The sequence below is a fragment of the Guyanagaster necrorhizus genome (genome assembly GCF_019112545.1).
Source record: "Guyanagaster necrorhizus MCA 3950 unplaced genomic scaffold BT62scaffold_70, whole genome shotgun sequence".
NCBI lineage: Eukaryota > Fungi > Basidiomycota > Agaricomycetes > Agaricales > Physalacriaceae > Guyanagaster > Guyanagaster necrorhizus.
This window is the reverse complement of record NW_025064949.1, coordinates 3,853-18,518: the sequence shown is the minus strand read 5'-3', so window position 1 is coordinate 18,518 and position 14,666 is coordinate 3,853. Positions and strand designations below refer to the sequence as shown.

The window sequence follows — 14,666 nt, the reverse complement described above, 5'->3', positions numbered from 1 at the left end:
TAGCCATGATAACGATGACTGCCTCTCATCGATCGATGCATAACAGTGAGAGATTTCAAACAGAAAGAGAATAGGTATGCTATGGCGCAGATTTTCTACAGTATACTCCTGCTGCTGTCCAGAAGTAAGCCTACTAATCATGATTACAAGGGAATCAAAGTACTCGGCAAAGCTTAACCTAGACCACGTCCTTTAAAGGCAACGCCTGTTCCAACAAAGGGGTTTACGGTTTCTGCTTATCTTCGAAACGCTAAGGATCAATTTCCATGGGATGACGGTGGCCTTTGTATTGGGGTCGGGAGCAAGAGAGCTTTGATATCAGTCCGGCGTATGCATTTGTCAGGACGCCGAAGGAAATGCTAGACAGTTATATATTGGGTCTAGTTCGACCCATATACCAACCGGTGAAAGAATGCGTTGGACTGTGGCGTACGGTCAATCTTCGAACGTTAGCATTTCTCTTGGACTAATGTGTGGGATCAGTCCAAGCGCACGTTGCTTATCTATCTATATGCATCAGGGGCGACGTTCAAACCGAAGCTGTTGGACATGATGCGGATCTGGTGCTTAGATCTCTAGGTGCTAGCATAAGGTATTGCTGTTCGTCTCGGCTAGAGATCCCGCCGTTCTTTGTGAGCAACCATAGTGTAAATGGTAGTAATATATATTAATACCGTCCGCTGTGTAGGAAGCGACACGTAACACGGAACGCAGTGACCTTCCTGTTTTCGTGGAGCGGCTCCGGAAGGAGATCCATAGTTGATAACCTTCAAGTCTTTGTGAGCGAGAAGGGTGTGCATCCATTGGCCTTTACACGACTCGTACATTCAATTCCTCGCGTTCCATACAACACCGGACTTTTCTGATTATTCTTCAACTGACGGATTCAGTCACCAACTTTTTCAGGTTTGCATTCATAAAATCACGCCTGCCGGCGTCGCTTCCCAGGGCCTGAACAGATTCCCAAAGTCCTAAGCAAGCACTAATTTTCAGGCGCGTCAACGTTTACCCCAGCACCAGAAAATCAGGGTAAACTCCAGTATTTTTGGCGGGGATGTCGATACTTCATTGTTTGATGACACTTTCTCCGTGCGCGTAGGCCCTGAGTAAGTAGGGAGGTAATCCAAATCCCTAGCGACGACATCATTCTCACGCCAAGGCAAGCCCGGAGTCCGAGAAAGTATTTTCTTCGGCCACGTGCTTCCCTCCTCACGTCATCACCATCACCAACAGCGAGCTCCCGGGCGCTTGTTATCCTAACCGCAGCATCGTTTTTTCCTTTCATCACCCTCTTTCATCTACGTCTGCAGGCAGCCACGACTACGCCAGAAACATTACTGGAAACCGTCACGATATCCACATCCGACGAATTTGTGTATGGGTTGCGCTTCAGATAATCAGGACGCCGTCGACCAGTCTTCGTTTTGGAGCCCGAATGGAGTGAATTGGGACGCTCATAGGATAGGATGGGCCATAGCTGGGGGTTGCAGCGTTCTGGTGCATTCGATTCCCTGTATTCTGACCTTTTTTTTAATAATGATTTTGCTGCAGACACTGATCATCACGCTGGTGACGGCGATGAAGCATGCAAAGCATTATTCGATGCCTAACGAACAACGACAAATGTGCGTATCCTTTGACTGTTAATACCCGTCCTGACCTGTCTGCAGCTTGAGAATCATCTACATGCCCGCCGTCTACGCTATCATTTCCTTCTTCTCGTACCGCTTCTTCCGATCATATACCTACTACTCTCTCATTGAAGTCGCCTACGAAGCTGTCACCCTCTCCGCCTTTATACTCCTCCTCATCGAATATGTTGCCGCCACAGCGTCGGCCCATTCTGCCGAGAACGCCATTGCCCGTAAGGACAAGAGCAAGCTTCCCATCCCGTTCTGTTATTGGCGCTACCGTCCAACGAAGCCATACTTTATGTACACCGTCAAGTGGTCCGTACTCCAGTACGTCATCATACGGCCATTATGCTCCATCGTGGGCATCGTGTGTGAAAAGTACAACGTGCTATGCGAGAGCGAGGGGTTCGATTTCCACTACGCGAATGCGTACATGGAGATTGTGGACTTTTTTAGCATATCGTGCGTATCTTCGTCTGCATTTGTTTTCATGCTCATGAGAATCCAGGATTTCGTTGTACGGTCTTCTCCTATTCTACGGCCTCACCAAGGAAGAGCTCGCTGGTCGTCGACCACTCGCCAAGTTCCTGTGTATCAAGCTCATTGTCATGCTTCCCTGGTACCAAAGCTTTGTCTTCAGCTGGCTCGAAGGCCGTGTCATCCACGCTACAGAGTATTGGACTGCAGCCAACATCGCCAACGGGCTCAACGCCCTTGCCATCTGCATCGAGGTAACCCACAGTCCTTCATTCAATTTAGTCCCTGATCGACTCTACAGATGGTGTTTTTCTCGGCGCTCATGCTCTGGGCTTACACCCCAGCCGAATATACCCACAAACCCCCAGTCGCTGGTGCAGGGCGGGCCATCTTGGACTCGATAAACTATGCTGATTTCTTCCACGAGATCGCGCTGTCTCTACGATTCTTCATCGACTACTTTACGGGCAAGCCCTGGGCGCACGGACCCCGCCAAGACAAGGTACGCTGCCTAGCTTTCGTATGATAATTATCCGCAGCTGATGGTTCCGCTCTACCCGCAGACTGACTTTGCGCAGGCGTTCGGGTTGAACGGCGCTCGACCAACACCCAATATGCCGTATGACAATCTCAATTCCGGCACGTAACAGTGACAGTATTACCATTTGGGGGATAGAATTGACCTATGGAAACAGGTGGCGAGTACCCTATGACCAGGACAAGCTACGATGAGAATGTGAGGCTGGCGCCGTATGCTTATCGGTAGATGTGTAGAGATTATTGTTCTTTGGTTTCTAAAGCGATTATATGTGAGATCCGGGCCCACTCCTGCCGAGATTCGACGATCTGTCGGGAGCTTCTAATGCTTCGAACTTAAGCTCCGCGGTAGGTCTCGCAAGGAACGATACGCCGATCAGTCAACTGCTGGGAAGAGGGATTTGAAAGTGTACTTCGAGGGTAAAGAGCGACCCGTTCCTAAGATTCACAGGTACTTCTATACCGCAGATGTGGTCAAGCTATCGGAGAGTTCTAGTTCCAGCTCGGAGACAGATATGCCAGGAACAATACGATACTTTTTGTTTTTTTTCAGATAGCCGTCCTTGGGAAGACGACTTCAGGCAGGCAGTCGCTCGTGTTCTTCTTGCGAACGAAGGGTTAAGAGCCATGTACCGGTATAACTGTGAATAACGAATTCATGTAATCACTTTTTTCGATGGGTGAAAATGAGTTACGTTGTCGTCTTCCCTGCTGGTACGCCTTCGTATTTTAGTCTGCTCTCTACCCTTTCTCTCTGCGCTCAGGCTCGCAAAAGGCCGGGGTACTCCCAGTGTCTATATTTATGTGTTGCAAAGCAGGACAGACAGCACCATCTAATTATGCACGGAACGGAAGTCGGAGCCCTGAGAAAACGAAGGAACTGAAGGTTGGGTTGGACTCTGTATCTGATATGGATCCCCAGGAGACGAAGATGGGACGTCCTCGATCCGCAGAGGCTGGAAGTCAACATGCCGGTAGGCGTCCATCTCCAGAGCGATGGTGGTGGTCAATGCTGGAGATGACTCGAGGGAAGTATCGGCCCCTTTTAAACGAGAAATCCACCAAAAATAGGGATCCTCGATCATGTCTTATTTTAGGCGAAGAATTGCCTCAGATTTCAGGAACATATCCGAAAAAGACCAATGCGGACAAGATGCACTTTCCGATCCCTACTGTCTCTCTGTGCTGGCTGTTTGAAAAATTTTTCAAGCATAACGATGACATGTTGTATGAATAATAAATTACATCAGGAATAATCCCGTCATTTTGAATGTATGCATAAAAAGTACACTCGGCGGACCCGCACGGGCACCGCATATGCTTGGTGATCAGCCCTGAAAGATCCACAAAAAGTGAAATATATCAAGCTGTCCTAGAAACACCAAGGCCAGTGTCACCAGCAGGCAGTGGCAAAGCTGCAGGCTGACTGTCCATTGTGTTCTGGGCCTGCATCACTTCCTTCCCAGTACTCACCGGCGCAGCCTGGTGAATGTGGTTGGGATACCAGCTGTACACTGGTGGGTTCATGCACAGATTATTGTTTTTATTATGGTCGGGGAGATCCCGACAGAGCAAACAGCAGCAAATCTTGCAGATACTCCTGTGTCCTGATTTCAGTGCATGGCATGTTTTAAGACTGTAATCAGGATGGAACAATCCACTCACTATGGCTCATCACATGAAACAGCCATTTACCCACATTGACTATCCTGCTCATTGAAACTACCCCTATAAACTCTCAACATCATTCATATATTATGGATCCCATGGCATGTCAGGACACCATAGCATTTCTGGCTGGGATGGTTTGGGTATCTTACCGCCAAGGCTTTACAAAACCATCCTCTGAACCCATCATGGTCTGTGAGTGTGGTGCATTGTGGTGCAGCCAGACATTCATACACTCCATACATCCCATCCAATATTTTCCTGCCAATGAACTACTGAAACTCATGAATCCAGTCCTTTGCATTTCATTCCACACAGGCCCAACATCTTCTGCACCAATACACTGATTGTTATCTGAAATCAACAGGGAAGTAATACATGGGAACACAGTGCAGAGCAGTATTCAAGGTCTCCTATTTCACCAAAATAATATGTCTTTATGTCATTTCCATTTCACAGACTGAAAATAGAGATATAAGGGTCAGATCCTACACCATTTCCTCTCTCATTCATATGCCAGGACAGAAACAATGGAAGGATGGTGGACTGTATACCACTGCTGGACCACTACCTGTTACAATTTTTCCTATTTTTCTTATCTTATCTTGGCATCTATCTAATCATGGGCACTTATAGATGAGCATGGGATGATTACACAATCACAATGAGTACATTTACACCATTGTCCTGCAAGACAGTGACAGATGTCTTGACAGCAGACAATACCCCATTGTGCTGACTCTGACAACCAGAGGTGACAAGGGTTAGGATGCAGGAGCATACAATTAGTATGACTATATTTAGCTATGATAAAGCCATATATAAGTAGCATAGCTCTCACCATAGATACTCAGCTTTGAGCTAAAGTTTATTCTACACCATTCTCTCTTGAGCTGACTTGTCTTTGGCCTTGAAGCACCTCATCCACATAGCACATATAGTGAACTCAGGTGTGACTGTATGAACATGATACAGCACCTGTTTATCACATGTTTAGGTCATGTGTGCTTTGGATCTAACACTACTTTAGTTTGGATCAGCTTGTCTGTCAAAGGATCAGTAGACAAGGGGGTGATCTATGAATTCAGATCTGGTACCACAGAATGCCAATGCAGCTGAGTATAAATGACCTCAATTCACTTAATGGCACTATTGCTGGCCTCATTGGTTCTCATGAGTGAAAAAAGTTATGGTATAGCCCAGTTGTCACTCTAATTCTCAGGGATACAGAGAGTCTAAAGGAGTATAGTGTTAGGCTCAAGCCACATGTGATCAACTAACATGTGATAAGCTAACATGGCTTCATGTTTGAGCCTTCTGTTAGGGTTCACTTTATGTGTTATATGTTGATTCCCTGTGCTTCAAGGTGTTGTGTGATTAGCACAAGAGTAGAATGAGAATGTATAAACTTTAGCTTGAAGCTGGGGATTTACCAGTGAGAGTGAGCTCCTTAAATACTGTACAAGGCCTACTAATAATACTATGTACTTATTATGTATCTCTGTCTTTTGTGCTCATTATCCTAGAGCATTGTTACCATACATAAAAGGCTGGTTGCATCGTCAGGCAATGTTGTTGCATTGAAAGACAATGACAGACTTGGTCAGTTATGATGACTAAGCCTTTTGTCTCACGATCTTAAGCACCTGTCTTGATGCTCTGACTAAGCATAAATAGGGGTTAAAAGAAAGCAAATAGGTAGAAAATCATAACATTACCCCCTCCTTAAGACCATCATCCTGACAGCTTAATTAAGGGATAATTCATAGTTTTGTATAGCATTGTCAGCATTCATTTGTTTCTTGTTTATCCATTGGTTGGATTCTGGTCCATAATCCTTCCAACTGATCAGGTAATCAACCATTGTTGTCATGCCACTCCCTGTGGCTCTTATTTTTCATAGCCTATAGTTCAAGACCTGGTCGATTTTGTAGTTTTCTTCATCATCAATAAGGTCTGGCAGGGGGGGTGGCAGTTGTTCCTGGTTTGAAAATGCTGGTGCAATATAAGGGGTTAATAATGTTTCATTGAAAACATTATGGATCTTCCAAGAGAGTGGGAGGTGCAATTTGTAAGCACTTGCCTCAATTTTTGAGAGTATGGAAAAGGGACTGGTATATTTATCTGCCAGCTTGCATTTCAGTCATCGTAAATAGAGGTTGGTGGTGTCCAGCCACACTTTGTCATTGACTGAATAGTCATATGCCACTCATCAGTGCTTATTGTATTGGTTTTTCATAGATGTGGCAGCTTTTTCTAATGCTGCTTTGGTTTCATTGTGGATCTTTGCCATTGTGGTGGCAAAGTCCATTGAGGCAGGGGTAGTTGTTTGGTATCATTTGGTTTGGGTGACATGTGGGTGGCATCTGTAATTGATAAAAAATGGTGTCTTCCCAGTCGCTGAGTGTATACAGTTATTGTGTTGGAAGGCAGCGAGAGCAAGCCATTCCACCCAGTCATCTTGTCAATAATTAATGAAAAGGCAAAGATATTTCTCCATCTCTTGATTTGCCTGTTCTGTCTGTCTGTCTGTTTGAGGATGATAGGTGGTTGAGGCATTGTGTTTGATGTTTAGAAGGTGATAGAGGTTGTTTAGGAACTTTGAGACAAATTGCAGTCCCCTGTCTGAGATAATGATCTGTGGCATATCATATTTGGCATAAACCTCATTGCATAGAATTTTTGCCCACCCTTTAGAGGTTAGTTCAGTTGAGCAGGTGATTGGAATGATCACTTTAGAGAATCAATCAACTATAATGATGATAGCATCATAACCATTGCAATCTGGTAGCCTGGTGATCATGTTGACAGAGATATGGGTCCATGAGAATGATAGGACCTTGTTGGGATGGAGCAGTGCAGCTTGGGCCTGGGTTGATGATTTGTCATGTTGGCAAACTTTGCATGCTTTGACATATATGGTAATATCATTTCCCATTTTAGGCCACCAGTATTCTCATAACACTAGTTTCTTTGTTTTGGCTATGCCAGGATGGCCAGCCATGGCATGATTGTGATACATGGCTATAATCTCACCATGTAGTCCTTGGTCCTGTGGGATATAGATCTGCCCATCATAGCAGATCAGCCCTCCCTCCTTCATCATGCCTCACTCATGATTGAGTGATGGAGCCACCTGCTGGTTTCACTTATAGTTGTTCTGAGTGGCACTTTTAATGCATTCATGGATTTCTTCTTCTGTTGGTATTATCATAGCCCTGAAATGTTCAGGCCAAAGAAGTGTCACTCTCTTGTTATTGGTTTCCCCCTGATCATGATCTGCCTGTTGGCTCAAGAGATCAGCCTTTTTGTTTGCCATGCCGGCTTTGTGATAGAGTGTGTACTGGTATTGGCTGAGCTCAGTGACCCATCTAGCCTGTTGGCAGTTCAACTTTTGCAGTTGTCAGAAATATCATAAGTTTTGATGATCAGTCTAGATCTCAAATACTTCTATTGCCCCAATGAGATAGTGCCACCATTCTTCCAGGGCAAGCATAATAGCAAGGAGTTTCTTATCATAGATTTCATAATTCCATTTGGTGATTGTAAGGGCTTTGGATAAGAATGTGATGGGGCACCATTTCTTGTCTTGTTCCTGAGATAGAATGGCCCCAATGGCTCCTTCACTCGAATCAGCTTCAACTCAGAACCTTTCTTCCTGTGTTGAGATGGCCAGTATGATATCTTCAGCTAACCATCTTTTTAGGTTATCAAAGGCAGTTTGCTGAGAGAGTTCTCATGTCCAGGGGGCATTGCCAGTCAATTGTATCATGGGTTGGATGATCTTGCTGTAGTCTCAGATAAATCATTGGTAAAAGTTGGTGAATCCAAGAAATGATTGTAACTCTTTTTTCTTGACTGGTTTCAGCCATTCAGTTACCCCTGCTACCTTGATGGGGTCCATTTGAATACTCCCTTTGCTGATGATGACTCTGAGGTACTCAGTTTCAAGTACCTTGAATTCATATTTCTTGGCTTTAAGGAATAACTTATGCATCCTCATAAGGGCCAGCACCTGTTGTACCAGCTTCCTATGCTCCTCCTTGGTTTTTGACATGATTAGGATATTATTGAGATAGATGGTGACTTTTCCAGTGGCAATGAGATCCTTGAATATGTTGTTCATCATCCACTGGAACATTGCCAGGGAATTAGTGAGCCTAAAGAACATGACCATTGGCTTGAACAGTCCTCAATTTGTCCTGAACACCATCTTCCATTCATCTCCCTCCTTAATATGGACATTGTTATATCCCCACTGGACATCAAGCTTGGTGTAGTATTTGGCTCCTTGGAGTTTATCCATCAATTCTGAGATCAATGGAAGGAGGTACTGATTTTTGATGGTCATCTCATTGAGCTTTTGATAGTCTTGGACTGGTTGGAGTTTGCCATCCTTTTTTTTAACAAAGAAGAATGGTGATGCCATGGGAGATTTTGAGGGTCTAATATGTCCACTAGACAAGTTCTCATCTAGAAACTTGTCAAGCTCTTGTTGTTCATTATTGCCAAGTGGATACATCTTGCAATCCAGATTGGCATTTGCATTTTGTTACGATTTTTCCTTTAATCATTCTCTTTTTGAACCCCTATTTATGCTTTTAACCTCTACTTATGCTTAGTCAAATCACATGGCTTGGTCATCACAAGGACACCCGCTATTCCTCCAATCGCTTGACAACACACAATTCACCCTTTATGTATGGTAATGATGCCCAAGGACAAAGAGCACAACAGACAGAGAAATGCATAATTAGTATAAGACTATTATTAGCAAGACATGTACAGTATTTAAAGGATTTGCTCTCACTGGTAACAACCCAGCTTCAAGCTAAAGTTTATACATACTATTCTATCCTCAAGCTACTCCAAAAAGCCTTGTGACACACTGCCCTAATCATGATAGTGGACTCAGATGATCACCCAAAGTGTGAGGTGATGTCTGTTTATCACATGATTGCCTGCATGTGATGCTTGGGCTTAACAATTAGCTCAAAGCTTTGACTTCTCTTTCTCAAGCCCAATTGTGCTGAGAAACTGAATGCCCCCTACAACCTCTACCAACCCAAATTTTGACCACAAGTTCTTTGAACTCCTCTCTTCCATCATCAGAACATTGATAGGACTATTGGTGATCATCCAGCTGTGCCAGGGATGCCACTCAATTACCACCTGAGCCCTTAGGTATTACAATGAGTTTCTACACATCTGTGAAATACTATAAAACGTAACCTTCAACCTTCCTCTACATGACATCCCTGACTCCTGATGAACAACCTACCAGCCCTCTGAAGCTGGGCCTAGCAGCACACATCAGGGGAATAGTGAAGAAGAAATGAGAGGACAATGTTCTCTCCAATCTGGAAACACAAATGATAGCATCCCAAGGAGGTACAGTATACTTGTACCAGGACCAGCCCCCAACCATGAGGACTCAGACATCCCAGAAGACTTCTTCCACCAGTTTCCCACCTTCTCTTCTGCCTCCTGAACCTCTGGGGTTGCTGACCATGCCAGGAACTCTCTCGATGCCCCTCAGATGGCTTGGTGATCCAGCCCCAGACCTTCTCATGGCCAGTCTCACAGCCCCCACCCCTCCAGAACCAGCTCGAGGGTGGAGAGAAACCCCCAAAGCAATGAAGAACAGCGATGATGAGTATGGGAAGAAACTATCCACTGGTTCTTTCTGACCTGGGACTTCTCCATCCCTTTCAACTACAATAATGCTGTTCGACAGGAGGAGCACAGGCAGTGGGATGAGCTGCAGCCAGTATGTCATGAGCCAAAAGACCAGCAGAGGGAGGAGGCCACACAGTATGATAAGCAGCACTGAAACAAGCAGTGAGAGGTGGAGAGGGCCTGACTGGTAAGGGCCAACATCAGCAACTGGTACAGATTATGATCTGAGGTCACCAGTGTCCTCACACCTGTACAAGCCAACCCCTCACTCTCCACCTCCATCTTCAGAGAGCCCAGCACCCTGAGTAGTGGAATCCCAGAGCACTGGGCAGACAGCACCCAGACCAGACGATATCTGAGAGCTCCAACCCCTGAGTATCCCCTCTTCTCACAAACCCCCAGTGCAGACTCCACTTTCAGAAGCAATGAGTCTGTCCTTGGGCACTATGGACTATGGGTTCCTGGCAATGCTCACATTCTCACCCATGCTCTCTGAGGCTTTCTCAGAAGTAGAGTTGTCAGGCAGCTCATTGATGATGACTACTGACACAACATCCACCTCTATCATGAGTGAGAGGAGGTGACAAAAGCAACTGGGGGAAACAGATATCACTCCAGTATCAGAAGTTGACCAGCAGCTGCTTATGAAGACCCCCCAGTTGCTGGCCTGAGTATCCAGCCAGGGGAGTGAAGCAACAGTACACCAAAAAGTCATGGAGAGCATCTACAGCCAGCCTGTCGGTTTCCTCCTCAAGGAGGATGACAAGGATATGGAAGATGAGATGGAGGACAGTGAACCACCTCAGGGACCACCATATGATTCACAAGAGGAGACAGATGAAGAAGTAAATAGGTTGGCATGAGAGGAAAGGATGCAGGAATACCAGGGGTATTACCTGCAAGGAGTAAATTTCTTATGGCATGATACTACTTGGGTAGCATCACAGATTGGACAATTATATTTGCATTCCGATACTGACAAATGAACAGAAATCTTGAAGTGGGCAGCAATGGACTATGCTGCTCAACAATATAGTCAAAGGCATCCAGAATACCCCATAAGCTGACCACCAGCTTATCAGATCATGCCCACCATATGACCAATGCTGAGGACTCCCCCAGTCCCACTCACAAGAGCCACATACCAGGCCTCATTGGCCCAAAGTATTCTTTCAAACTCCAACTAGTCTTCCTCACTCATGGCTGCCCAGATAGTACAAACCTGTCCTTGGGCAGCAGTGGGATATCAAAACCCTTGGACCAGCAAAGGAAGCCAACTCCTAGAAGGACAACCCCCTCCCAATCAGGCTGGGACCAGTGGATCAGAAAAGGAACCCATATGAGATGATCCTGAGATGATCCATCTCAGGTTTACCATATGGGATGGAGTTATCATCCGAATCGATGATGCCCCAAAAGGAAGCCCAATCACCAATGATTATTCTCTACACTCATTTTCAGGCCTTCTGATGGAATGGCATCAGCCTCTGTTCTCAGAGTGGCCCAATCCGATGGGTGCACTATCCAAGAACACCCATGTCCTCCAATGCCACTCCAACCTTTTGCAAAAGCCTAGACCCTTCAAAGAGGTGTCAGATGACATAGACAGGTTCCTAGTGGACTGTGAACAGTACTTCGAAGTATACATCAGGTACCTAGGAAGTGACATGAACAAAGTTGTGTTTGCTACATCATACCTTGAGGAGAAAGTGAAAACCTGGTAGATCCTCATCTCCTCTAACTTCCGATCCACCACCAGGAACCATTACCAGTATCTCTCATGGCCCATCTTCAAACAGATGCTAAACAACAAATTTATTGATCTGGTGGTACAGGAGGTACACAAACAGAAGATCAAAGAATACAAGATGGGAGATAAGGCAGCAACAGATTACTTTGATGAGCTCGAATGGCTCACTAAACTGGCTGGAATCTGAGAAGACATAGCAAACAATGGCTGAATGGTCAAGGCCCTCAAATGAGGCATCCTCTCTTCCTACATCACAATGATATCAGCAATTTGTGTAAAAATGCTTATGCCAATTGGATATGATGAATGGAAAGAGTGAATCATCAAGATGTAATAAGAGTGGCAAAGGCAGAAAGCAGAATCATCGACTCTACAGGACTATGCAAAGAAGCCAACCCCACCAACCCCAAATAAACTGGAGACAACTGCCAGGAAACCACAGGGAACCTCTACGGCCCTGACCTCATACAAAACTGGGATCAGGACTATGTTTACTGGGGCAGGCAAGCCCATGGACATTGATCAGATGAAGAAAGAAGGGAAGTGCTTTAACTGTAGACAGAAGAGACACATGGCAAAGGATTGCCTGAAGAAAAAATGAACCTGGGAAGACATCTGAGCCCAGATTGCCAAACTACAAAAAGAGGATGAGGAACTTGAGAAGGAAACCAAAGTTGAGGAGGTAAAAGAAGGGGACAGACAGTGAGCGATTCCACTGTTTTGGCCAAAGGATCCTATAGTGTGCAAACCTCAGATGCTGGGCAGACTGATTGTATCTCTGTAGTTATGCCTATGTCTATTATTACTGAGCATTCAAATATACCACCACCTTATGTCATACACACCAAAGAATCACAAACAAGAACTCAACTGCCTCTGGGCCAAACCAGGGCAGAGGGCCCCAAAACCTGGCTCAAACCATTCGATACCGAATAGACCTGGAGGGCAATCAAAGAAGCTAAGGATGAGGCCACAGCAAAAGCCATACTCAAAAACTGGGTCCATAAAACCTGTGTTGAGGAGGTAGTCAACAAAGTAGTACAGGGGATAAAGAATGTGCAGAGGTGCTGAGCATTAGAATGGCTTGATGAACTCCATGGACTGAAGAAATTCATCTGATGAGCCAGAATGACTGGCCAGGATCTGCTCACTAAAGTGCAGATTGAAACCCTAACATCTTGTTCCATCCACACAGTCACTGCCCTGATTGACAGCAGATGCACCAGGAGTTCAATCAATTGCACTTTCATTGAAAACCACAAACTCTCTACTCAGGCCACCACAGCCCTGATTCTGGTTTACAATGCCAATAGAATAAAGAACCAAGCTGGTTCAATTACTGAGTTTGTAGAGCTCTGACTAAAGATAGAAGATCATTTGGAGCACATCGACCTTGCTGTCACAGACCTCAGAACTAAAGAGATCTTTCTCAAACATGACTGGTTGATATGGCACAATCCACTGATCAACTGGAAGACCGGATGGATCATGTTTGCCTGATGCCATTGTCGAAAAATCCCATTCAAACTACCAGACAAGGATCCAGAAGACTGATGGGATCAGGAGATGGAAGACAGAGAAATAATTCTTGCAATAGATGTCCAACAAGAGTTGCATATCAGGGTGATACATCATGCCAATAAGCTGGCTGCAAAAGCCAACCAACAAAAGGAGGAAAAGACATTGGAAGAAATGGTACCCATGTGGGCATGGGACTTCAAGGATCTGTTTGAAAAAGAGAGCTTTGACAAGTTACCCAAGCTGAAGCCTTGGGATCATGCAATTGAATTGATCCCAAATGCCAATGCTAATCTGGACTGCAAAATGTACCCCTTTGGCCCCAATGAGCAACAGGAGCTTGATAAATTTCTTGAGGAGAATTTGTCTAGTGGACCCATCTGACCCTCAAAGTCCCCCATGGCATCCCCCTTCTTTTTTGTAAAGAAAAAAGATGGGAAACTCTGGCCCATGCAGGACTATTGGAAACTGAATGAGATGACTATAAAAAACCGATATCTGCTCCCATTAATCTCCAAACTGATAGATAAGCTCTGAGGAGCCAAGTACTACACCAAACTCAATGTGCAGTGGGGGTATAACAATGTCCAAATAAAGGAGGGAGATGAGTGAAAGGCAGCCTTCAGGACCAACCAAGGACTATTTGAACCCACCATCATGTTTTTTGGACTCACCAACTCTCTGGCAACCTTCCAGTGGATGATGAACAATATCTTTAAGGATCTCATCACCACTGGAAAGGTCACCATCTACCTCGATGACATCCTAATCATGTCCCAGACCAAGGAGGAACATCAGAGGCTGATGAGACAAGTACTGAACCTCATGAGGAAGCACAAATTGTTCATCAAGGCAGAAAAATGCGAATTTGAGGTACTGGAGACCAAGTACCTCAGAGTCATCATCTTGGAAGAAAGCATTCAAATGGACCCCATCAAAGTTGCAGGTGTAATGGAATGGCTGGAACCCAGAAAGAAGAAAGAGCTGCAGTTGTTCCTGAGATTCACCAATTTCTATCATCACTTCATCTGAGACTATAGCAAAATAGTCTGACCAATGACCCAACTGACTGGTAATGCTCCCTGGATGTGGGGATCCTCCCAACAGACTGCATTTAGTGACTTAAAAAGGAAACTGGCAGAGGATGTCATTCTTGCCATCCCCATGGAGGATGGAAGATTTAGGGTGGAAGCTGATGCAAGCGAAGGGGCCATCAGGGGCATACTATCCCAGGAACAGGATGGGAAGTGGTGACCAGTTGCCTTCCTCTCTAAGGCCTTCATGATTACTGAATGGAACTATGAGATATATGACAAGGAGCTCTTGGCTATTATACTCACTCTGGAAGAATGGCGACACTACCTCATCAGGGCCACTCTGATATTCAAGATATGGACCAATCA

The 14,666-nt window shown here is 45.2% G+C and overlaps 1 protein-coding gene across 1 annotated transcript; it reads left to right on the top strand.

The window, feature by feature from the left end:
- Window positions 1-1,377: 1,377 nt before the first annotated feature.
- Window positions 1,378-2,758, top strand: BT62DRAFT_983410 (DUF300-domain-containing protein; the record flags this gene model as incomplete). Its single annotated transcript, XM_043189775.1, has 6 exons — window positions 1,378-1,497; window positions 1,552-1,625; window positions 1,671-2,096; window positions 2,143-2,365; window positions 2,413-2,613; window positions 2,675-2,758. The coding sequence occupies 6 exons, from the start codon at window positions 1,378-1,380 to the stop codon at window positions 2,756-2,758; spliced, it is 1,128 nt and encodes a 375-aa protein (XP_043032976.1).
- Window positions 2,759-14,666: the final 11,908 nt, after the last annotated feature.